Here is a 24,618-nt window from a genome sequence, read left to right as displayed (position 1 = left end):
CGAAGAGCATAACACTGCTAAAATGCTGAAGAAGAAAAGAGCTCCCCGCTTTCAACTACTCTGGGAAGACCATGCCAGCCCTCCCGTAATGGAGACTCCAGACGGTGTACTGCGGAGGGACACAAAGTTGGAACAGTAACGAAGGAAGCGCCCCTTAGTCTTCACGGATGACAATGACTTCTAAAAGGACGACACAGCCATCACGGTAGGGGAAGATGGTCGCTGAAATGGGTAAGGAGATGCCCTCTTTCGCCAGAATGGCAAGGAAGCATGCCAAAATCCTACTGGCAGTGCGTCCGGTAGGATTTCAACGGATCATCGGTCTCAAATGGAGGAACTGGTTAACGATCAGATTTTCGAACAAGTGTGGAACTGTGAAGAACACTAGGATAATATTAAAAGAGCTCACTGTTGTTGTAGCCAAATTTTCTTGTGGAGGTGGGGACCCTCGTCTAGCTCTTACTGGTGAGCAAGCTTATTACGGCCCAAAGGACCGATCGCCGCGAGAACATGATGGTCATTGGTTTTCTAAAGGCGCCAATAACTCGCCTTTTATATCGAGCAGGCACTCAGTATTTATGCAAGGGCCGGGCCGCCCGGGCTCTGACTGAGACACTCCACTCGATATCGCTGATTGTCCACGACTGTAATTGCAGCTACTCCGTATGATGCATTCCGCTATCCGCAACCTGTGGACGCGTCCGATAGCTCGCTGCTAAGCTTCTCGTGATGACAATGAACACCACACAGATCGGAATTGAAATCGGGATACGTGTAGCCAATCGAATGCTTCTAGCAACAGCACACTTTTGCTGACTTTTAAAAGTTTTTTGCTATAATATTCTTGGAATAAAAAGCATTAAAAGGTGGTCTAAAGTCGGACAATATCCTGCAATGGAATCTCAATAAAAACAAAATATTTATAAAAAAAATATCAACAAAATTTTTTATAAAGACAAAATTTTAGCGAATTTTTTAAGGACTAAATTTCAGCAAAAACTCTAAAGACAACGTAATCTCGGCTTTTTAAAGCCAAAATTTCAATAAAATTGGCATTTTGCGACACTACATTATGCATAAAAATTTTTAAAGCCTTTTTGTTATGATAATCTGTCCAAAATATTTTCCTAAAAAAATTTTTTTAGACAAATTTCAACAAATATTATTTAAAAGCAAATTTTGAATCCATTACACCCGAATCTATTTCTAAGGCAGCTCTATTCTTGGGTGTTTTTCGTCGTTAATAGGTTAATGCAATTTTTTTAAAGACCGAAACGCAATGTAATTTTTTCAGAAAATAACATTTTTAAACGAAAATTTATCAAAAGCTTCTTTAAGCCAAACTCTTTTTGGAAATTTCTTGCCAATAAACTTTTTTATAAAAATTGTTCCGAGAGACAAACAGTACACAAAACTGTTTCTAAGATATAAATCTATAAATTTTTTCTTAATTCTCGTTTTATTATTTCTTAATTCTCGTTTCATCTGTAGAAAAAATATTATTAAAAAAATTTCTTTAATTGAAATATTTTGCTTGTTAGTCTGAAAAACTTTTCCAAAAAATAATTAGTAATAAATTGTTATAAATTATTTAATTTACATCAGCAATGAAACGAAAAACGTTAAGGATTCGGAAACACAGTTTTAAAACCCCGAAATGATCACCCAGATTAATTTACATTTTAATATAATGCAATGCAAGTCTTTTTTCTTCAAATCTATTATCTACAAAAAGTAATTGTGAAAACTATTAATTTTCAAGGTGAAACATATACCCACCTTAAGCGAGAGTAAATCTTGCCCTATGAGAGCTAGTTTTATATTACACTTACATTTGGCGGGCAAAGAAAGAAAAAGTTTATACCTGCAATAACGTAGAAATCTCTTCGTGTTTCTGATTTTTATACCTTCCACCATAGGATGGGGGGTATACTAATTTCGTCATTCTGTTTGTAACTACTCGAAATATTCGTCTGAGACCCTATAAAGTATATATATTCTTGATCGTCGCGACATTTTATGTCGATCTAGCCATGTCCGTCCGTCTGTCTGTCGAAAGCACGCTAACTTCCGAAGGAGTAAAGCTAGACGCAAGAAATTTTTCACAAATACTTCTTATTAGTGTAGGTCGATTGGTATTGTAAATGGGCCATATCAGTCCATGTTTTGATATAGCTGCCATATAAACCAATCTTGGGTCTTGACTTCTTGAGCCTCTAGAGTGCGCAATTCTTATCCGATTTGAAGAAATTTTGCACGACTTGTTTTGTTATGATATCCAACAACTGTGCCAAGTATGGTTCGAATCGGTCCATTACCTGATATAGCTGCCATATAAACCTATCTTGGGTCTTGACTACTGGAGCCTCTGGAGTGCGCAATTCGTATCCGATTGGAATGAAATTTTGCACGTCGTGTTTTGTTATGATATCCAACAACTGTGCTGAGTATGGTTCAAATCGGTTCATAACCTGATATAGCTGTCATATAAACAGATCTGGGGACTTGACTTCTTGAGCTTCTAGAGTGCGCAATTCTTATCCGATTTGTCTGAAATTTTGCATGATGTATTTTATTCTTACTTTCAACAACTGTGTCAAATAAGGTTCAACTCGGTTCATAACCTGATATAGAAGCCATATAAACCGATCTGGGATCTGGACTTCTTGAGCCTCTAGAGGTCACAATTATTGGGTTGCCCAAAAAGTAATTGCGGATTTTTCATATAGTCGGCGTTGACAAATTTTTTCACAGCTTGTGACTCTGTAATTGCATTCTTTCTTCTGTCAGTTATCAGCTGTTACTTTTAGGTTGCTTTAGAAAAAAAGTGTAAAAAAGGTATATTTGATTAAAGTTCATTCAAAGTTTTATTAAAAATGCATTTACTTTCTTTTAAAAAATCCGCAATTACTTTTTGGGCAACCCAATATTATCCGATTTGTCTGAAATTTTGTACGACAGATCCTCTCATGACCATCAACATACGTGTTAATTATGGTCTGAATCGGTATATAGCCCGATACAGCTTCCATATAAATTGATCTCTCTATTTTACTTTTTGAGCCCCCAAAGGGCGCAATTCTTATTCGAATTGTCTGACATTTTACACAGGTCTCCAACATATAATTTAATTGTGGTCCAAACCGAACCATATCTTGATATCGCTCTAATAGCAGAGCAAATCTTTTCTTATATCATTTTTTGCCTAAGAAGAGATGCCGGGAAAAGAACTCGACAAATGCAATCCATTGTGGAGGTTATATAAGATTCGGCCCGGCCGAACTTAGCACGCTTTTACTTGTTAGTTATACCACCTTTTCTTTTTTATCTCCAGTAAATTAGGAAGACTTTTGGACTTATATAGACATAAGAATATACGACAATAGTTGAATGCAGTTTTTCACAGAGAAATACTTTTCCGTCAACAACGAATTTTCGATCGATTCTAATTAAGTTTGAAGAAGAATTTAGCGACATCATTTAAGCAGACTGTAGATTGTTCTTGGTAAAAATTGGTCAACATTTATTTTTTGAAATACTTAACTATTATAGTTGCTGAATGTTTTCGGTTTGTTTGCGTACAATAATCTGTTGAAATCATTAAACTAGTTTGAGAGCAAAAATGAGCGCAAATGAAAAAATTTCATCAAAATACTGAATGATTAGGATCGGCTTATAAATTGTGTGTTGTCGATCAGTACAAAATTCAGCTGTGACTTTATGACCAAATGTCACCGCTGATGGGTCATTTCCTGCATTTAATTTCACAGTAAAAGAAAAATTTTGACAATTTTCGATTTAAAAATAATGAGGGGTGCGCCCCCCTAAAATAAAATCCGGGCTACGTCCCTAGCTCTTAAATATATTGGACGCAACAGAAGCACTATGAATCAAAAGCTGGGTATTGTGTCCGTGTTCCGACGACAATTTCGAAGTAATCTCTCTTTTGTCCTCCACTCTCGCTGTAACCAACATATGGATGACCTTTTTTCCTTACAACAACGCTATCTATTAGTTTAACGACGGTCTCAGTTAATAATCACAATCTTTCGGCCAATTTTTCCTGCCAGTTTTAAGCCACCTTTCTTTAAGGTACGCGCAAAAATTACTATATCGCTTTTTCATATTAAATTTCATTAAAATCCAATTGATTACATAAATGGGGTTTGGATTATTCTCCAACCAAAACATAAAAATATCAAAATTTTTGAGTTATGCGCCATCGGATATCAAATTTTTATGAGAAGGCGCGGATGGCCAAAGCTAATTCTTTCAGAGAATGAAAGTACACATTTAATCCTTTAAATACATGAAACATCAGGTATCTCAATGCAGCCAAACGAACAGAGAGCTGACGATGAGAACATCACCTGCTCCCAAGAAGCCCATTTACTTAAGATTTGGAAGGATTAAAATTTGAATTATATATTTTCTTAGAGTTATCAACGTCGGATGCAACAGTGATGAGACAGAGAGACGGTGAAGCATACCTGGCATCACTTTATCTGGCTTTTGACTCCGACACCGCGACCCAGGTCGACAGGATTACGATTGCACTAGTGGGGTCTTTCGAAAATAGTTGTCCTCTTCGAGGAAGAAACTCAGCCCAAGAAAACCCCTAGATGACCGGCGAGATTCGTTTAATTGGGAAAGAGATCTGCAGACTTTATAACAGAGCACGCCGTAGGTTAGGTTAGGTTTAAGTGGCAGTCTGCCATCAGACTGACTAAGGCGTTATCGTCCATTGTGATACCACCCACAGGAACGGGAGAAAGAAGATGCCTTCTAGTTCCTAACGTTGAACCAACCAGATCGCTTTAAAAACATCAACAATTTACGAATGTTATATTCCGCTAAATCAGACAAGTTCTCAAAGAAATGAGAACCTAAAGTGGAACTTCTTCTGACTGCCACGCTATGGGCGGAAATGGAAAAAACGGCCAAATTAAAATTTTTTGTTGTTTCATATATCTATAATCATATATCTTATTGATCTCTCTTATTACAAAATATGAACGATATATATTGACGGTAAGATTGGTTTATGCCTGTCCAAAATTCGACATGAAACTTACCCAAATTTATTCTATAAAACTTAATAAATTCTTAGAATTTTGCGTCCTTATAAACTAATTTAAATAAATAAAATTTTGATATTCTTTTGTTTGTCCGTGACGGTAAATTTGAATATACAATAACTTAGCCAAGATACAAACCTGACATTTTAACAGAGCTATGTTAAGTGATTTGCAGAGCATTGTTAATTGATTAACAGAGCACTGTAACCTGATTAACAGAGCACTGTTAACTGATTTTCTTTTATATTTAAAAAAAAAAAAATAATTTTACATAAAATTTTCTAACATCACTTGCTAAAGAATTTATCTACACCTATAAAATGCTTAATTTTAGCCAAACCCACAAACCTCTATGCCAAAAATATATCTTGACGACCTATATGACCCATTTTTAATACGACATTGCAGTGAACTTGTCTAGATAGGTGATACAATCTACTACCAGGATTAGCTCCTACCAAGGGCGTTTAGAGTCAGAAGTCCCTATATTCAAATTATATTTCGGATCGGAAAATTTGGTCCCTAAATTCATATTTGAATTTAACATAAGGGCCCACTGTACTGAACTGGTCATAGATAGGTGATACAAACTAATACCATTATCCCCTATCAAGAGCTACTAGAATCAGTAGTCCCCATATTCAAAATATATTTCAGATCTGAGAAATTTGACCCCTAAAGTTATATTTGGACCATTATGTGTCCACTGTGCTGAACTGGTCAAAGATAGGTGATACAAAACTAAAAGCCTACTTTTAGGCTTTTAGAATATGTATCTAAAAGGATCTGCACAAAATTTCAAGTGGTTACTTTTCTCCCCTTTCATGCTATAGTGATTTTATTTAAAGACAGGCGGACTTATTTCAGAAGCTGTAAAATCAAAAAAGTTGCTAAATAAGTCAAAATGCAAAAAATTCTGAAATTCCTTTTGCTATATAGTTGTTGTTGTTGTAGCAGTGTTTTGTACACTGAGGCGGCAAAGAGTTTTTCCAGTTTTTTTTTTGATAAAAAATGTCAATATTGTACTTCACAGATCTCCTATTAGAGTTAACACAATTTATAATAATTACACTTAAAACGCATCTATATTAAGTCTTCTTTACAGTACAGTAAGCAAAATTGATAGTGCTGGGCCAAGTTTTCCGTACAGAGGCAAAACAATGTAATTACATTTTTTTACAAAAAATTGCCAAAAATTTATTTTTCACCTTTTTCGGTTTGTAACTCAAAAAAATAGTAAATTTGATTAGTTTTCCAAATCAGTTAAAAAATTTGAAATCGGTTCAGAAGTGCTGTCACGAGCAATAAAATAAGAGACCAGCCTCTGCGATAATTTCAAAAAATTTTTAGTTTTGGACGCTATAAAAGATATCCCGCACATTTAGGCCTGTTTTTGTAGGGCTTTTTAAGCACTTTTCAGCAAATAAAAGTCTGAAAATCGGACCATAAATGCCCTTTTGACAGCCGAACTAAATTTTGTAGGGCCGAGGTGACCAACTTTGAGGGCCAACCAATGGGCCCCTGGGACTTTTAGGGCCCTGAAATTTTGTATATAAACTGGATAACACCTCAGCTATAACCATGTAAAATTCATCATCATGAAGATATCTCTATCCGTTCCAAAATATCAGACTTATTTCCAATTATTTTTTTCCATCCCATTGTGCGTTGCAGCATTTTCTATGTCTTTGCCGGGGTTTCGCGGCTAAAACACACCGGTACTTAGGTGAGGACACAATACCAGATATGAACCAACTTAGGGGAGTGGTATGGAAAACAATTAAGGATTTTGTAAGTAGCACGGAATTCCTAACTTACATTTTCTTTTTCGAGGTTACTTTTTAGAATTTAGAGCCCACAACCAGCCTATTACTGGCTAAGGTGTATGTCCCTAGTGGCATGAGGCGGATTAATATCCGCACCCTCTTTTCAACCTCACTTAACCTATATCCAAATCTGAACAGATTTCTTACAACACGCACAGTGTGAGGTGCTTATGAAAACAATTTGCAAAATTTCGGAAATATTGGTTAATTACTCTGCTTGCTATGGCTATAAAGGTGAAAATCGGGTGTGTATATATATCGGAGAAATATCTTAAACTGAACAGATTTCAGTAAAATTCATCGGCTATATTAAGAGCCTTAAGAAAATAAATTTGTCAAATTTCTTGACGGTTGTTTGATAGGTATGCACATAGTTCAAAATGGTGCGCCATATTTATGGTAGCTAATATCTCCCATATAAAACAATAAGGCATATATTTTTATACCCTCCACCATAGGATGGGGGTATACTAATTTCGCCATTCTGTTTGTAACACCTCGAAATATGCGTCTAAGACCCCATAAGATATATATATATATTCTTGATCGTCATGTCGTTTTAAGTCGATCTAGCCATGTCCGTCCGTCCGTCTGTCTGTCGAAAGCACGCTAACTTTCGAAGGAGTAAATACTTTTTATTCGTGTAGGTCGGTTGGGATTGTAAATGGTCCAAATCGGTCCATGTTTTGAAATAGCTGCCATATAAACCGATCTTGGATCTTGACTTCTTGAGCCAATAGAGCGCGCAATTCTCATCCGATTTGGCTGAAATTTTGACTTCCAATAACTGTGCTAAGTATGGTGTAAATCGGTATAGAACCTGATATAGCTGCCATATAATCCGATCTGGGATCTTGACTTCTTGAAACTCTAGAGGGCGAAATTCTCCTCCGATTTGAAATTTTGTACAACGGCTTCTCTCATGACCTTCAACATGTTTAATATAGTCTGAATCGATCAATCGCTTGATACAGCTCCCATATAAACCTATCTCCCGATTTTGCTTCTTTAGCCCCATACAAGGCGCAATTCTTATCCGAATGAACTGAAATATTACACAATTACTTCTACAATGTTCAGCATTCATTTATGGTCCGAATCGGACTATAACTTGATATAGCTCCAATAGCATAACAGTTCTTATTCAATATTCTATGTTTGTCTAAAAAGAGATACCGCGCATAGAACTCGACAAATGCGATCAATGGTGGAGGGTATATAAGATTCGGCCCGGTCGAACTTAGCACGCTCCTACTTGTTTGACTTAACTTTGTTCATCTCGATGAGTTCTTTCGATACAAGAAAAAAAATCATGCAATTTGGTCCTATATTTCAAGCGTTATAAGTCCTGTAAAGTAAACGATGTTAAAAGTGGTCAATGTTGACAACCCGTTTTTGTTGTTTTTGTTGTTGTACCAGTATTTTGTATACTGAGGCGGCAGTCTTTGCCGATGAAGGAATCCATCGGGTCAATACGGTACGTACCACCGGCAGCCATGCGATTGCCTGTTGTTGTTGTTGTAACAGTGTGTACACTGTGGCAGCAGCCCTTGCCGAGTCAATCCGGTACGTACAACCGGCTGCCATGGGATTGTTGACAACCTGTATTTCAATCCTGTGCCACAACAGGGTATCTTAATGTCAAAATATAAAAATATGACATATTTTCAAATCTCATCAAAATCGGATTTTGGCCACATTTTATCAACTTTTGGCCACATTTACCTATTTCCGCTCATAGTTTGCCAGTGCGGGACACGCACACAGCAGATATTATATAGTATATTCTTCCTCGACGTCTTCACCGTTTCTGAAAAACTCGTTACTGTCCGCATGTTTTCCGATCAGACAGTGACCTGTCATGACGGACACAATGACTGAGACGTCTGTTCTAGCCAGTGACAGCAAAGCGATAGACCTCTTCAAGTTCGGATTTTGGAATACTCACAGCCCCCCTTTGTGACCATCTATGATTCGATGTCTTTCGGGCCAGATCCTGAAGAATTAGCTAACATTTCAATAGAGACAAATCTACAGATTCCAGTTCCCCTAGAATGTGTAAGATAGTTCCTAGCCTCGCAAGCTCGTCCGCTTTACAATTCCTTGGGATATCTTTGTGTGTCGGCAGCCAGAACAGGTGATATTGATATCTTAGCCATTCCACCACTTCTTTAATTGCAAGGATCTCCGCTTGATACACACTGCAGTGGTCGGGAAACTTTCTCGATATGACCAGTTTCAGTTTTTCAGAGTTCAGCCCAAAGAAGTCTATGTAGCTTCTATTGTCAGGGATATCGTAGTTTCAATCGGTTCTGTCAGGAATAGTGGAACAGTACTTTTTATCAAAAAGCGGCTCAGGCAGGGTATAATCCACACTGCCTGGAGCATCGTACATTGTATAAAGGATAACACAGTGTCCGTAGCGGCACATGACCAAATAGAAAGCTCCCTTAGCCTCACAGCAGTGTTGTCAGCAATTCACCTCGCCACAATATCGTCGGCATTAGGTGTAGCATTAAATTCAGTGCATTAGGCCGCACTGAGGCCGACACCATCTAATGATGCACAAACAAGCCATCCTATTGAAGAGTAGGTGAGGAGCATCGAAGAGCAGGTGAACTCTTGAAGCGCCGTCCACCAGACCACAACACTATATAGAATTATAGGTCTGACAACTGCAGTTTATACCCAGTACATGACGCGCGTTCTAAACCCCCAACTTTTTCCAATGGCTCTCTTGCTGGTGTATAGGGCAAGAGTTGCCTTTCTTGCCTCTCCAAAATGTTGGATTTGAAGTTCAATTTCCTGCCCAACAAAACATACAGGTATTTTGCGCTTACAGTAAATGGAACATTCTCTGCTTCCAAGGAGACAGGTGCCAATGTAGGTAACGTGTATCTCCTGCTGAAAAGAGCTATTTTGTCTTGGATTTACGCCTACACCAATTTCGTTAGCATGTTATTTGTTAAGTAAGTTATTTATGAACATTCTTACGGCAGCGTTAATTCCTAAAAACTCCAGCTCCTTTATGATTGGCGTAGGTTTTATTGAAAGCACCTTCAATGTCAAGAAATGCTACCATTGTATATTCGTTGACAGCGAAGAAACCCTCTATGTAGCCGACTAGGTCGTGAAGGGCTGTTTCAGTGGACTCGCCCTTAGTATATGTATGTTGATGCCGAGACAGGATATCGCCTGTCTCGGGATCTTTGCCCTGAGATATATTTGTTTCAACCTCTCAAGCGTATTTGTATTTTATTATTTGTATTCAGAATGAAGGATGTTAGATTAATAGCGATTGTACGGTAACAGTACTTGTGATACAATAATTGCATTCTTAACGACGTTGTATGCGTGCCTACCCTCTTTCGTCCACTGGAACCTTTTCTTAACATCAGTGGTCTGCTCGATCACGTGTGGACAGATCCGGCATGAATGTCCGGTGATTGTGATTCATGCCTCAGAATCATATAACAACACGGGTAGTATCAGTGTCTTGTATAGTGTAATTTTCGTCTGTCGGGAGGTGGCCTTGTTTCTAAACTGCTTACTTAATCCAAAGTAGCATCTGTTTGCCAGTATTATTCTTCGCTTTATTTCAAAACTTGTGTCATTCGCTTCGGATACGGCGGTGCCGATGTAGATAAAGTTGCTGACTATCTCAAAGTTTTGGTTCCCAAATTTGCCAATTTTCTTTATCTGATCGGTTATACAAGGCGTTTTGGGAGTTGAAACCATCCATTTCGTCTTATCTCCATTACGTCTTATCTCCATTTATTCTCCGATGACCGACCTATGATATCGATGTCGTCGGCATAGGTGAGTAGCATGTGTTCTCTTGTGAGTAGTGTGCTATATCTTTTCACATCTGCATCTCGTATAATCTTCTCCGGCAGGATATTTAAAGAGATAGCACGATAGGCTGTCTCCTTGTCTGAAACCTCGTTTGGTATAAAATGGTTCGGAGAGGTTCTTTCCTATTTTGACTGAGGAACGTTTAGCTGCAAGTGTCATCGTGCACAGTCTTATTAATTTTGTAGGGATACCAGTCAGCAAAGAGATGGTAGGATGGTAGATGGATTTACCTGGTCTAAAGCCGCATTGATGGGGCCCAATTATATCATTGACTTTAGGTTTTAATCTTTCACACAGTACGCTCGAGAGCATCTTGTATGCGATGGGGAGGAGACTTATTCCTCTGTAGTTGGCACATTCCGTCTTGTCTCCTTTCTTGTGTACGGGACATAGTATGGTGAGGTTCCAATTATCGGGTATGCGTTCTAGCCAGACAAGCTGATGCATACGCCTTATCAGCGTATCGCCTCCGGTCTTAAATAGTTCATAGTTATGTGATCACACGTACTACGCCTCCAATCCATAAAGCAGCTGTTAGGTTTACATTCAGTCTAAGAACTCGCCATAATTGTTTGTCTTGGATGACATTTCGTCATTTTATGCTTTCAGCGTGCTGATTTCTGTTCTTATCGAAATGATTCACCAATGCTGACTTCATTTCAGCAAATCACAAGCTTTTTGAAGCCCTAAGACTTATCAACGTCTTAAGGGCGTTATTTAACTCCGATCCCAAATGTACTAACACATAGTTCTTGAATTCAGCGTCGACTCAATTTTAATGTTAATTCGAGAGAGAGGAAAGCCATTCGTCGTACCCGTGGTCTCCGAGCCGATGAACAGCCATCACTAGTTACCGTGGGCGAAGTTGTGAATGCCATCCGTGGCGCCAAATCAACTAAGGCGTTGAGCCCCGACGGAATCTCTACACCGATGCTGAAAAATATGGATCTACTTGGAGTTGAGTACCTTACTACTGTCCTCAATCTGTCTTTGAACATCTTATTGTTCCCGATGTCTGGAAAATGGACAGAGTGATTCCGCTACTGAAGCCAGGAAAGGACCCGAGTTTGGGGGAGTCGTACAGACCCTTCTCACACCAGTAGCCAAGACGCTTGAGGCTTTACTCCTCCCGAGCCGCGTAGGAGAATTTTCATTCACCGAGCATCAGCATGGATTTCGGACTGCATAGCACAACAACAGCTTTGCATGCCAACACTGCACACATTTGCCGTGGCTTCAATCAGCCCAGGCCATGTGATAGGACGGTTCTCGAAGGCATTCGAGATGGTCAGGCATGCCAAAACAATTTGAGGACATCGCCAACACGTCGTTCCAGCCGGGCCTGAAACGCTGGTTCGCGATTTATCTGTGTGGCCACCAGTCATTTGTGGAATTTAGGGATAAGAAGTCGAAGCACCGTAGAGTGAAACAGGGAGTTCCCCAAGGCGGGGTGAGATCTCCGTCGCTGTTTAACCTCTACCTATTCTCCATTTTAAAGGTGAATACCGAGCTGACTGTGATAGTCGATGGAGAAATGATTCCGACCATCAAGTGTCCCAAAAGTGCTGCCGGCAAGTGTCACAAGGTCCTCAAGTCAATTGCCGGCAGCACTAGGGATAATGCAGGGCCAGTGTGGTGTCGTCAGCTCTGTGACACGCAGTGGATCTGTCGGAATGCCGCCCTTCGAACTGCGACGGGCTGTCTCCTCAGTTCTCATGTGGACCACCTCCCTCAGGAGATAAAGATCCTATCCGTGCGAAGACACTTCTACATTCTGTCTAAGCAATTCATTTTGGGCAGTTATCGCAGAGACCATCCAAATTATCGTGTGGATAGGTATCCACCGCCCAGAAGCCTTAAGGTTGATCTACATGATCTAGAGCATGAGGTTCAGCGCTACAAGAGAAAACCTCTAGATCAAACGGCATATCAAGCAGGTGTCGACCAGTGTTGCCACCTTTGTATATGTATACAGTGTATATGTCAATATGTCATCCTTGGCGGCATCTGGACGCCAGGTCGATGTAAATACTCCTTTTCGGCAATTTGGCAACAGTGAAAAGTATAGTGGGTAAGAATTTCATCCGCTTCCCTATCCCTGAGTTTTTTTACCTCCTCTGCCCACAAAAGCTCAGGAAACTGATCATTATCAGCCAACAAATCAAAACGATTCTCATTGTTGTATAACTAAAAAGCCTATCTCTTAGACATCTTCTTTTCGTCATAATCTTATTAGTCTCCAACTCCTTTTGCACCTGGGGCAGGATCCTTCTCCGATTGCCAAGTGACCATCCACATTGCGCAAAGAGCACCTTTTACTACCGCAATTTCCGCCACACGGTACATCATTGCTACCGCATTTAATACACCTTTTACTGGATCTACACCCTTGTGTAAATTTTCGTCTATTTTCAAAAATGTAGAAAATAAAACCATAATTATAAAAACTCACATTTTTGGTCCCTTAATTGGGACAAATATTGACTTTGTGCTTAAACTAAATTTGTCAAAGCAAATTATCAAACTATCTACAAACACGACCAAACCAAAAAATCACTTAACCACTAAATTTAATGTAGCAGGATATTTTCTCCAATTGCGCATTGTACTTTGTAATTGCGTACATTAAACAAGCACCGTTGGACGTAGAGGTCGTAACCCACATATTTTTTTTGTCCTCTTTCACATAAAACGACAATTGCATATTGTTTAAAACGTGTTTTATTTATTTTTTGTAGTGATAAGTTTTTTTAACAACCACCATTTGCTTTGTTTACCTTTGAGATGGCAAAATATGCTTCGCGTATCGTTTTTTTTCTTTCTCGAAATCGATAACTTTTTGGCAAATTGCGATCATAAGCTATGATTCAATTTTTACTTACGGAACGAAATTAATCTTCGAACAAAAACTCGTTCGATAATGGATGCGAGAATTAGCCCCCAGTGTTGTCACTCAAGAAAATTAATTGCTGCCAAAATTAAAAAAAAAAAATCCTACCAAAACCTATTAAATGATCTACAAGTCAAAAATGATGTATAATTTTTATGCATACCATCGAAGAGATTAACTTTTTGTCAATCCATTTGCAGCACATCAAGTTATTTATATTCAATGCTACAATCAATACTAGGTCGTCGTAATCATGCCTATGGAGTCCACCCCTCGACTCCGACCCCGTGTCGGAGTGTAAGTCGGAGTATTAAGCCGGAGTCGGGGATAACTTGCTCAACACCGAACCAAACTCCGACTCCGGCTCTATAGTCCGAATCCGACTTCGACTCCGGCCTCAAAAACTCGACTCCGGCATATATGGCCTATATGGCCGATAAGAATTCTTGATTTCCGAAAAAAAAACGATCTTCCGATTTAAAGTCTTCACTCCAGTTGCCATATAACCCGATCCTTCGATTTTAGATTTTTTTTTATAATTTTTATATTTAGTTAAGTCTAAAAAAATTTTTTTCGCTGAAATTCGTAACAGTGAGACCCCTTGTACCTGTATTAGACCCTTCGACGTCCTGTGTAAAAACCGACCGAATGAAATAATTTCTTAAGTTTATAAAACGCTAATACAGTTTATATCAGATGATTTTGATTGAAAATTCTATATCGAGATCAAGGGGGTACGTTGATATTTAAAAAATTCTGCGTCTTTTCTTCACAAGTACAGAGAAACGAAGAGTTTCCCCGAACGAATTTCTCAGCAATTTAATCGGTAATTATGTGTTGGAAAAACCTAAAACCAAAATTTAGACCAACAGAAAAAAAGCCCACCAATTTTGGAAGGAACCTACCAAAAACGGCAACACTTATTCTGACTCCAAGAATAACAGTTTGCCTTCATCCAGCTTCCACTGCACGTCATTCAGCCTTTTGTCAGGTATCGATTCATCCCCAATGGCTGTACGTATACAGCCCTCGTTGTAAACATTTACCTTATGGTCCGGCCTCTTGATAACAATATTTATCCTAGATGTTTGATGCGCTTGTGAGTGGTCACGTTAGACAAATTAAATCTCTCACTAATTTCACTAATTTCACAAACTCTATATTATCGGCTTCAACAAATCTTCTTAGTACACATCACATAGTTTCGCCTTCTTGATAAACTTTAAATATAAATTTAGCATAGATATATTTTTTATCGACATAATTTCAACACCCGCAATATTTGTTAACATTGTTTATACTGTTCCCTCAGGTAACCATTGATCATTTTTTTCAATTACAAAAACGTGTCACGAACTCTGGGGTAATGCTTGGTGGCAGTGCCGATCGTTTATGCACACCAAGCACATCTGCTGGTCCCTTTCGAATATTTGCTGTTGCTGGATTCCAAAATAGGAGCAACGACATTGTGTATTGCCCCCCTATTATTAGACAACAAAATCAAAATGTTGATGATTCCACAGCGGTCGTTTACTTTGGCGGTGATGTACAGGTAGGTAAAGTTAAACATCAAATAGTTGGATATTTATCTGTATTTACTGTTCGAGTCTTCTTACGCAGTTATGTTCCATTTCTATTTTTTAGGATTTTCCAGAAAGCATGGAAACAAACCGCGATAGCCGAGGTTATATGAAATATAACTTGGAAAACTCCGCTATTCTCCTGCGTGAAGCTTTTCCTCGATCACATATAATTGTCGTGCGTCCAGTGAGGTTAGTCATATTTATTCGAGTAAAATACCTTCAAAAATATTTGTTTTTTCTTTCAACATCTTTTATCTTGTACTCACAAAAAGGATGGAATTTAAAACATTTAGTTGTTTTGACAACTTTGTTCGTGGCAATAACGCTGGCGTACCCGACCATACACCTATGAACCATGCTCTTCAACATTTGGAAAAGTATAAACAGTTATATATGAACAATACACAAAAAATTTTGACTTCATAATTTGTTCAGATTATTGCAGAATTTATCCCAACGGCTTATATCAATACCGGAAAATGAAATTTTAGACCAAGCAGCACAAGCACAGGCGGTAGCCGCAGCTTCATTGATATCATCTACGTTATCGAATGCATCTTCAGATTCATCGTCGTCTTCATCAAATGCCAGTGACAGCAGCCAAGAAATGGACATTGATATTCTACAGGTGAGTTGTAATTAGAGTGACCAATTTCGGTGAAAAAAATCGATCGGCCATGGTTTTCCCTTTAGTCAACATTCGGTGTATGGTGTGTTTTAGAAACATTTGCCGGAATTTTAATATCTCAAATTAAAATTCAAAATGCAGCAAATAAGAAGAGAATATTTAGAAAAATTATTTTAAATTTCTTTAGATTATTACACTATAGTAAAAACACTTTTCAGGCAGGTTTGGATAGATTAGTTTTTATGATACGATCTCTATGCCGTCTGGAGGGGGTGGAATGGAGGATAAGTAGAGGTTAAACAGTGCCGTTGCGCTGATTCTGGGGTAAGTGGGGTTCATACAACGAATCCTATCACGCTCGACTGCGAGTACCACTGCCTGCACCGGGAAATTGGGCCGCACTTGGGGTATTCGACCAGCTGGTATAAAGCAAGCGGCTGCTGCGTTAATGATGTCTCAGAATTTCCTCTCGGCAACTAGCACATCCGAGGGGGGTGGCAGTTCACTGAAGGGGCGATTTTTGAAGCCACTCCCAGGACGATTGTACGATCATGGCATCAGGCACCTTACCGATTGTTGACATCTACGAAAGGTTGTTGACCAAAACCTTGTTGACCAAGTACAAAGTGTGGTCTCGTCAGCTTTGAGACACGCAGTGGAATAATATTCAGATCTGTCAGAATGCCGCTCTCCGAACTGAGGCGGGCTGTCTCCTCAGTTCTCATGTGGACCATCGGGAGACAAAGATCCTACCAGTGCCAAGACATAACTACATGCTGTCTAAGCAATACCTTTTGGGCTGTTATCACAGAGATCATCCAAATCATCATCTTGTGGATAGATATCCACCGCCTAGAAGTCTTAAGGTAGATCTACATGATCTAAAGTGTTAGGTTCAGCGCTACAAGAGAGAACCTCTAGATCAAGCGGCATATCAAGCAGGTAGCAGATGCGGTAAATAGCTACCGGGTGAATATACTCCTTTGAGAATGACCGCCTCCCATTGCACCTGAAGATACTGAAGTAGGTCTGGCTTAATTACGTTCCGGCAGATGATGCCGCTTCAACTCCTACAGAGCAAGGATTGATGCCAACGTGCAAGATGTATGTCCCGATTGTAACCAGGGACCACACGATACATGTCACCTTGTCAACTGCCAGACCCACTCGACTCAGACCCAAATCCCTGGGGACGCACCCCATCTTAGTTGCAGAGTTCTTGGATCTTGACACTCAACAGAATCAAGCAAACGAAAGATAGAACACAACAAACTGCTACAAAAACAACAAAATCAGTCTTTTCTTTTGCGTTTACCTACTCTATATTGGGTTATAGTGACAGCCTGAAATCAGATTCAACTTTATTGGTCAATTGCGATACCACAGTATAACCAAAATCCTGGTGGGAATTGAACCCATGACCCTTGAACTGTTATTCCGATATCGCTATCAATTCTTCTATGGCACGCACATACATTCACTTATTTTGATTTTAAACGTTTATGACTGATGTATATTAACTAACATCAGCGTTGGAATTTAATTGGCGTAATATCGAAATTAGCCTACTAGTAGAGGTTTAACAAGATCCAATTGCGAATAAAACTGCGAAACAAAACATATACATGCTTATGATGACGATATACACACTATGATCTGAAAAATTTAGTATGTATTTAATTGAAACCATTTAAACAGAAGATATAAGCGGAGAGTGTGCGACTGGGAAGTGTTAGATGACCCAGTTTCTCTGATCATCGTTATATTAGTTTCCGCCTTGGCGAAAATAAATTTCTGCACAGATTCTGCACGACTGTCTTTTCTAGATCGGAAAAGGAAGTGGAATCGAGGGAAGACATATACATAATGGTCAAGTGGATCACGAAGGCCCTGAATGACTTGCTGGTTTTGTGTCATGTGCTAGTGCCAAGCCAAGAGGCAATCTGTCACCGCCATGGTGGACCCCAGAACTTGTTAGTCTAAGGAAAGGTTGCAGAAAACTCTTCAAGAGGGCGAAAGCAACAAGGGCATCACCAGATGCGGAAGCAACAAGGGTAAGGGCCTCTAGGCCTCAGATCCTATCCTCGAGAACTATTACGGTGGTATACATTCAACTATAGACAATGTCTAGTGAGGAAACACTTTGGCATATATTTCCCGGGAAACACTCCAACGGAAAACGGTTCGTTGCCCTTCACGACCTAGTCGGCTACATAGAGGGTTCTCTCGCGACCAGATGGGCTTTGGCGTGTACTTTAAAGAACTTGGACTGGTCTTATCGAAAAGATTACTCTACTACTGCAGTGTGTATCAAGCGGAGATCCTTGCAATTAACGAATGAATGGTGGAATGACTAAGATATAATGCCATAACGACGATTTGCATAAAAATTTCCTCAGACAGACAGTCAGACATTAAATCCCTGAAGATGTATTTCTGAATTCCAAAACCTAAGCGCTAAGCTGTCGCAGATCTCAATGAGATGGCTGAACAGTTCAAAATTTACCTGTTATGGGTTCCGAGCCACAGAGATATCCCAGGGAATTGTAGAGCGGACAAACTTACGACACTAGGAACTTCATTACACATTCCAAGGGAACTGAAATCTGTGGGTATGCCTCTAGCGACAGGTAAACTAAGTCTTCAGGAGCAGACCCGAAAGGTAACGGATGAGAGGTGGTCACAAAGAGGGGGCTGTGAGCATTCCAAAACTATATGGCCTAATCTAGACTTGAAGAGGACTACCGCTTTACTGTCGCTAGCTAGAAAGGACAACTTAGTCATTGTGTCCGTCATTACAGGTCACTGTCTAATCGGAAAACATGCTGACGGACTGAATGTTGCCAGTAACGACTTTTGCAGAAACTGCGAGCACAATGAAGCAGAAGATACTATAGAACACCTTCTGTGTGTGTGTCCCGCACTACCAGTCAGAAGGAGTTTCGCTTTAGGTTCTCTTTTCTTTGAGAACCTGTGTGATTTAGCGGATGTGAACATTCGCAAGTTATTGGGCTGGATGTATAAGAAGGCATATTCTTTCTTCTGTTCCTGTGGTATTACAATGGAGGAAACGTCTAAGTGAGTCTGATGGCAGACTGCCAATTAAACCTAACCTAAACATTTGTAAAAGTTTTGGAAGTATATCAACTCGCTAAACTTTAGAAACACAGGCATTGTTAGTTGACCGCCAATAGTGCTTAAAATGTCCGCGAGAACATAAAAATGATAGTTGCTGACATTAATAAGTATTTCAGATTTCTAAAAATTCTGTTTAAAAATTGATCCAAGAGGAGAGGCACATCCCTGAGTGCTTGCTCCGTATGCTTCTGGTCCATGCCGGGATTGAAGAGAACCGGGGTCTTAGTTTTGTTCGGATTGCCGGAATCGCATGCATCATCGTTCATTGTCAGTGAGGTGTAACAGGAGTGGGTGTATTTCCGATCATGTTGTTGTTGTAACCACATTTTCACATTTTGGTTATTTAAAGGCGCCAATAACTCGCCTTGTCATATTGACCTCTCACTGAGGTCCGTTCGTTACCGCTGATAGTCTGTGACTGTCGTTGCAGCTACTCCGTATGGAGCATTCCACCATCCGCAACCTGTGGACGCGCCCGGTAGCTTGCAGACAGCAATTAACACCACACAAATCGGAGCTCCATGTTCTAGCCTGTGTGCTGCTCACAGCTATAACGTGCCGGGCTTGCCGGCTGTACGTGAATACAGTTATACAGACTACTCTCCAAGGTGCTGTGATAACGGAGTTAGCAATAGGTCACAAACGTCGCCCTCGGCGTCTTCGTTGTCGGTCTATGTGACCCATCTGTTGCCGACTGTCCATGAGCGCCCCGAATTATCGACACATGCAACATAACTTGTCGCATAGACCATCCAAATTATGATCTTGTATATAGACATTCACCGCCTAGAACTTAAGGTTGACCTATATAATCTAGAGCGAGAGGTTCAGCGCTACAAGTGATATTCAATACGTCAAGCGGCAGATACAACCGCCTCAACTCCTATAGAGCTATGGATGATGGTTACATGCAGGATGTGTGACACGACACCTGTTTAACTGTCCATCCAAACCTACTCGACTCAGTTCCAGGTCCCTCTGGACGCACCACGCCTTAGTCGCAGAGTACCTGGATCTGGAAAGATAGAACACAACACACTGCAACAACTTCAGCAACACAGGCTCAGATCTATATGGTGTTCATCGTTATCATGAGATAGCGTTCACAGGTTGCGGATAGTGGAATGCTCCGTAAGGAGTGGCTACAACTGCAGTCGCTGACAGTCAACGGTATCGAGTGGTGAGTCTTTGTAAGACGCCGGGCGGACCGGAACTAGCCTGGAACTATAGGAGCTTGACGAGGATCGCTACATTCGAGCTTTGTTTGAATGTTTCCATTTGTTAAGCTTCAGTACGTTTATCGTAGATAGCTTAGCACAACGACTACTTGCTCGCCATCACAGCACAACGAGAGGAAGCTTGGCAGCAAATTCGTAGTTAGCTATGTTCCTAAGCCTGGGGCTCATGTCATGTGTAATGCAGATGTTAGTTAGTACACAGCATCACATTTAGGTATTATCGTAATGCTTTTCCAGAATTAATGTGCGCTTCCTCCATGGGCCGTACATTTACATACATATCCAACAACTATTGAGAACGGCGTAGAGCACGTTTTTGTTTGAAATCAGGACTCTATAAGTCAGAGAACTTATACGGTGTAGAGCACGCTATGTTCTGAAACAGGGGTCAATAAGTTAGAGGACTTATTGACTCCTTTTTCAAAACAAAAACGTGCTGTATACCGTACCTAATATTGTAGTATTTGAGTATGTAGGGCATCTTATCAATTTGACGAAGTTGTTGATGAAGATACATGGCGTATCAGAAATCGTGATCCACCATGCCAGCCAAAGTGTTTTGAATAATAACACACACTTGCCATCCAATTAGGCAAGACATTTTAACGCATTTGATGTTCTTTAAAACCTGGCAATATCGACTTTAAATATCACCGGCGTTTTGATCATTCTTATTGTCATACAAAGATTTTTGACAGGCTAGTAACTAATTATCAATATCTAAAGGTTCAAGAAAATGTCACCGTTGATGCTGATGGCGCCGTAATTTTTTCTAATTCAGCTGACTTAAATGCTTCTTCGACTAACAAACCAGATGCGCGTACTGAGAATGATTCTAAGGAAGGTGTATTAGCTGCGCCAACTTCTAATGTCAGCGTATCAACCTCATCGACATCATTGGTCAATGACTCCCAGCAAAATATAGCCCAGCCTGGGCAGATTGGCAATAAATTGCAACATTACAATAACATTAATGACAGCAACAACTGTTCTGCACAACAACAACCAAACTCAACACAATTGCAATCCACGCAACAGCACCAGCACAGCAACCCATTATGGTGGCGTGAAAGTCTTAACTTGGATAAATCTAAATTGATCCTTATAGGCTTCAGCAAGGGCTGTGTGGTTCTCAATCAAGTGAGTCATAAAAAATTGGTGTAAAAATCGGAAATTTTTTAAGTAACCAACTCAATATTAATGTTTATTCCGACATTATGTGATATATAAAAAAATTCTCCAAAATTTCTAGTTAAAGCTTGGGACTCACCTCCAACGAAATTTTCGGTTGTAACTAAAACCTTTATGTCTCCACTGGAAAGTAGTTGTGTAGACTACAAGATGGCGACAAACATTGATTCATTATTTTGTTCCACTTTTCAAAAATGTTGGCTAAAAATGTACATATCTGCTGAAATGAGCCGTTTTTAATTGCAAATAACTTCATTTCATATGGCATATTTTCATTCGTAGTTGCCAAAAAAATTGTCCCACTCCATGATATTTCACCCTGTTAGGTTAGGTTGAATAGAGGGTGCAGATATATACATATATGCCACCTACATATACATACATACACCTAAGCCAATAATCGGCTTGTTTTGCGCTCTAAAAACTAAACAGTAACCTCTGAAAAGAACATTTTAAGTTAGGGATTGCGTGCTACTTGCAAAATCCTTGATTGTTTTCCATACCACAATTAAGAATTTTGTAAGTAACTTAAAACTTTCGTTTTCGAGGTTACTTTTTAGTTTTTAGAGCGTACAACAAGCGGATTACTGGCTTAGGTCTATAATGGCATGGAGCGGATTAATATCTGCCTGTCACGCAGGGAAACCCTGTTACGCAAAGAAACTTAATTTGAGCTAGGTACCTGAAGCCGAAATTTTCGGTTAAGATGCCGCAACTGAAAATTTCGCTTAGGATATGTCAATGCATTTCTTATGCAAATGAAAATTTCGTTTGAGGTGCGTCCGCTCTTAACGGTGTAGATAATTTAGATATAATTTTGCAAAAAACGAAACTGTTATTTCCCTCATAGTCATCCTCTACAGCAGATCTTTAAGGTGCTAGCACACGACATGTATTTGTAATAAAACATGTCAAGTTTAGCATATATTTGCTCGGGTTGTTCCCATTGCAAATTTCCTAAAAGCTGTACCAGGAAAATAGGCTCTACCTTTAGATTTAAATTTATTTGTTTATTTTCACACACAACATTATGGTTGGAAAATTTCGTAAAAATTGTAATCGTGGAGCATCGTGGCTGTCTTTGCCTATAAAGAGTTGTTTTATATATTTGTGGACTCCTGAGGAGCTCCTTAATTTATTGGAACCTGTGGTTTTTGGCCTTGTGATTGGAAAAAGTTATTTTTTGGCCTTTTTGTGGTGTGAGTGGTGTGCAGCCTTTTGGATTGGCCGGTGTTGAGGCCGACATGAGCGAGAAGGGGGAGAGGGCTGGGCCCTCGGAGACGCCAATTGTGTGTCGTATAGTCAAAAAATGAAGAAGAAAAATATAACAAAATCTAAAAAGGACGAATATATGTTGTCTAATGACAATGGTGGTGGTACCATTACTGGCAATGTTGGTTGTGAAGCTGCTGGCAAAGGTGTGTGGTGGTTTTTGTGCTAATATGGACAATGTCTGTGAGACTGATAAAATAGCTCGATTGTGGTGAATGGTAGTGAGGCGTGAGGAAAGCGATGTAATGACCCTAAGAAAAGAAGGATTAATGATGTATGATATACCCCAGTGCATTCAGGTGAGTTTTTGGTCCTAGTTGATACGTCTGAGGATGACGGTGTAAACAACAACCAAAATCAAGGAAGGCTTATATTTTATCTCTAATATAAAAGATATGAAATCAGATGGGTTTGAGAAGATTATATAGGTTGAAGCGACTGATGTTACACTATATAAGCTTACTTTTGAAGATTGGCAGTTCGCGAATAAATTTATGGATAATGGTTAGTAGTTGAGGCCTTTCGTGCCTCGTAATTTCATTGAGACTTTTAGGGTTATCACGGATGTCCCCTTATGTTATTCTGAGAAAGAAATTATGGCCAATGCGACTTCTGGGAAGAAGATTACTACGGTAAGGAAGTTTACAAAGAGAGATGTGAATGAATCGCTGTTTTTCATTCAACCGAGAAGGCAAATATTGGGTTTACGGGCAATGATCATCCAAAATGGATTATCCTTGAGAGGAAGGTCTTGACTGTCAGGACCTTTTATGCGACCAAGCAGAGGTACAGATAAAAAAAAAAAAAAAACACCTGTATAATGTGTTGGAGCAATGAGGTTCTTTGTAATGAAAATGGCCATGTGGTAAATTATAAGGGCGTCTGTCCGATGTGGCAGAAAGGAGTAGAAACGAATAAAATCATGACAAAGAAAAATATGTCAAAGAGAGAGGTATTTAATATGTATTAAAACCAGAACAGATTTGATCTATTGGCTGATGACGATTTTCCTGAAATTGGGAGTTTTATCTTAATAACTATGGTTTTGATATTGTTGTACTTTCAGAGATTTTCTCTGAAAGACCTAATAAGCGGAATAAACTAGCCAATTACAACTTGATACAACGATTTAGAAATGATGGCTATGGGGGGTGCCATTGGCTATGGGGGGTGCCATTGATTCTGATTTTAACATATTAAAAAACAACGATCCTGGGCTGGAACTTGGTGGTTGCGTCGGTATACTTTCCATCATCTTTGCCGCCTGATGTGTTGGTGAGAGAGTCTGGAAGGCTGCATTCCTTTTTGGAAAGATTTCGGAATGTTGGAAGACTTCAACGCCCGGAATGCCGTGTGGGGTGATGCAATCACAAACAGAAAAGGGCAAGGTATTGGAGGTGGTTATCAACGACTCCAGACTCAAGTGTATCAATAATGGCAGCTATACCTTCAGAAGGAATGAAGATGCAGGCGTTTCTGTCCTAGATCTAACGTTTATAAGTGCTGATCTAGCAGGTATGTGGGAGGCTAGTAAAAAATACTAAACTTCTGTCTTAAAAAACCCTGATGAACTCGAGCTAGAACCAGATGTTGGTCAAATTGAAAGTGCCATTAAAGATGAAGTGAGCTATGCCATGTGCGAGGTTGAGAGTGCTCGTACGCCTGAGTTCTGGTGGACGGATGAGCTAAAAAATCTATTTAGAAGACAGCTGATTGCTACCAAAAAAACCAAATCCGAGCGAAAGCAATCTTGATATGCAAGGAGTGGAGCGTAATCGAGGCGAAAAAAGAAAGTTTTCTGAGCAAGATCAATGAGATTAATCGTACTCCTAACACTAGAGATACCTGGATGTGGAATGAGTAGAAAAATGGAGAGTATTTGAAATATCTGAAAGGCCAAGCTGTGGATGTTGTAGATA

The 24,618-nt window shown here is 39.6% G+C and overlaps 1 protein-coding gene across 1 annotated transcript in view; it reads left to right on the top strand.

Moving 5' to 3' along the window:
• Nucleotides 1–6,809: 6,809 nt before the first annotated feature.
• LOC106088320 (mitochondrial protein C2orf69 homolog) overlaps nucleotides 6,810–24,618 on the top strand; it is a 33,816-nt gene continuing 16,007 nt past the window's right edge. The window contains exons 1-6 of the mRNA XM_013253782.2: nucleotides 6,810–6,869; nucleotides 14,962–15,201; nucleotides 15,294–15,421; nucleotides 15,505–15,609; nucleotides 15,668–15,860; nucleotides 20,963–21,376. Of these exons, the coding sequence (XP_013109236.2) occupies nucleotides 6,825–6,869; nucleotides 14,962–15,201; nucleotides 15,294–15,421; nucleotides 15,505–15,609; nucleotides 15,668–15,860; nucleotides 20,963–21,376 (1,125 nt within the window). The 5' untranslated portion in view covers nucleotides 6,810–6,824. The remainder of the gene's footprint in view (nucleotides 6,870–14,961; nucleotides 15,202–15,293; nucleotides 15,422–15,504; nucleotides 15,610–15,667; nucleotides 15,861–20,962; nucleotides 21,377–24,618) is intronic.

The sequence above is a fragment of the Stomoxys calcitrans genome, chromosome 2, assembly GCF_963082655.1.
Source record: "Stomoxys calcitrans chromosome 2, idStoCalc2.1, whole genome shotgun sequence".
Taxonomy (NCBI): Eukaryota; Metazoa; Arthropoda; class Insecta; order Diptera; family Muscidae; genus Stomoxys; species Stomoxys calcitrans.
Note: the sequence above shows the minus strand (reverse complement) of the source record. Positions and strands in the feature narration are given on the sequence as shown.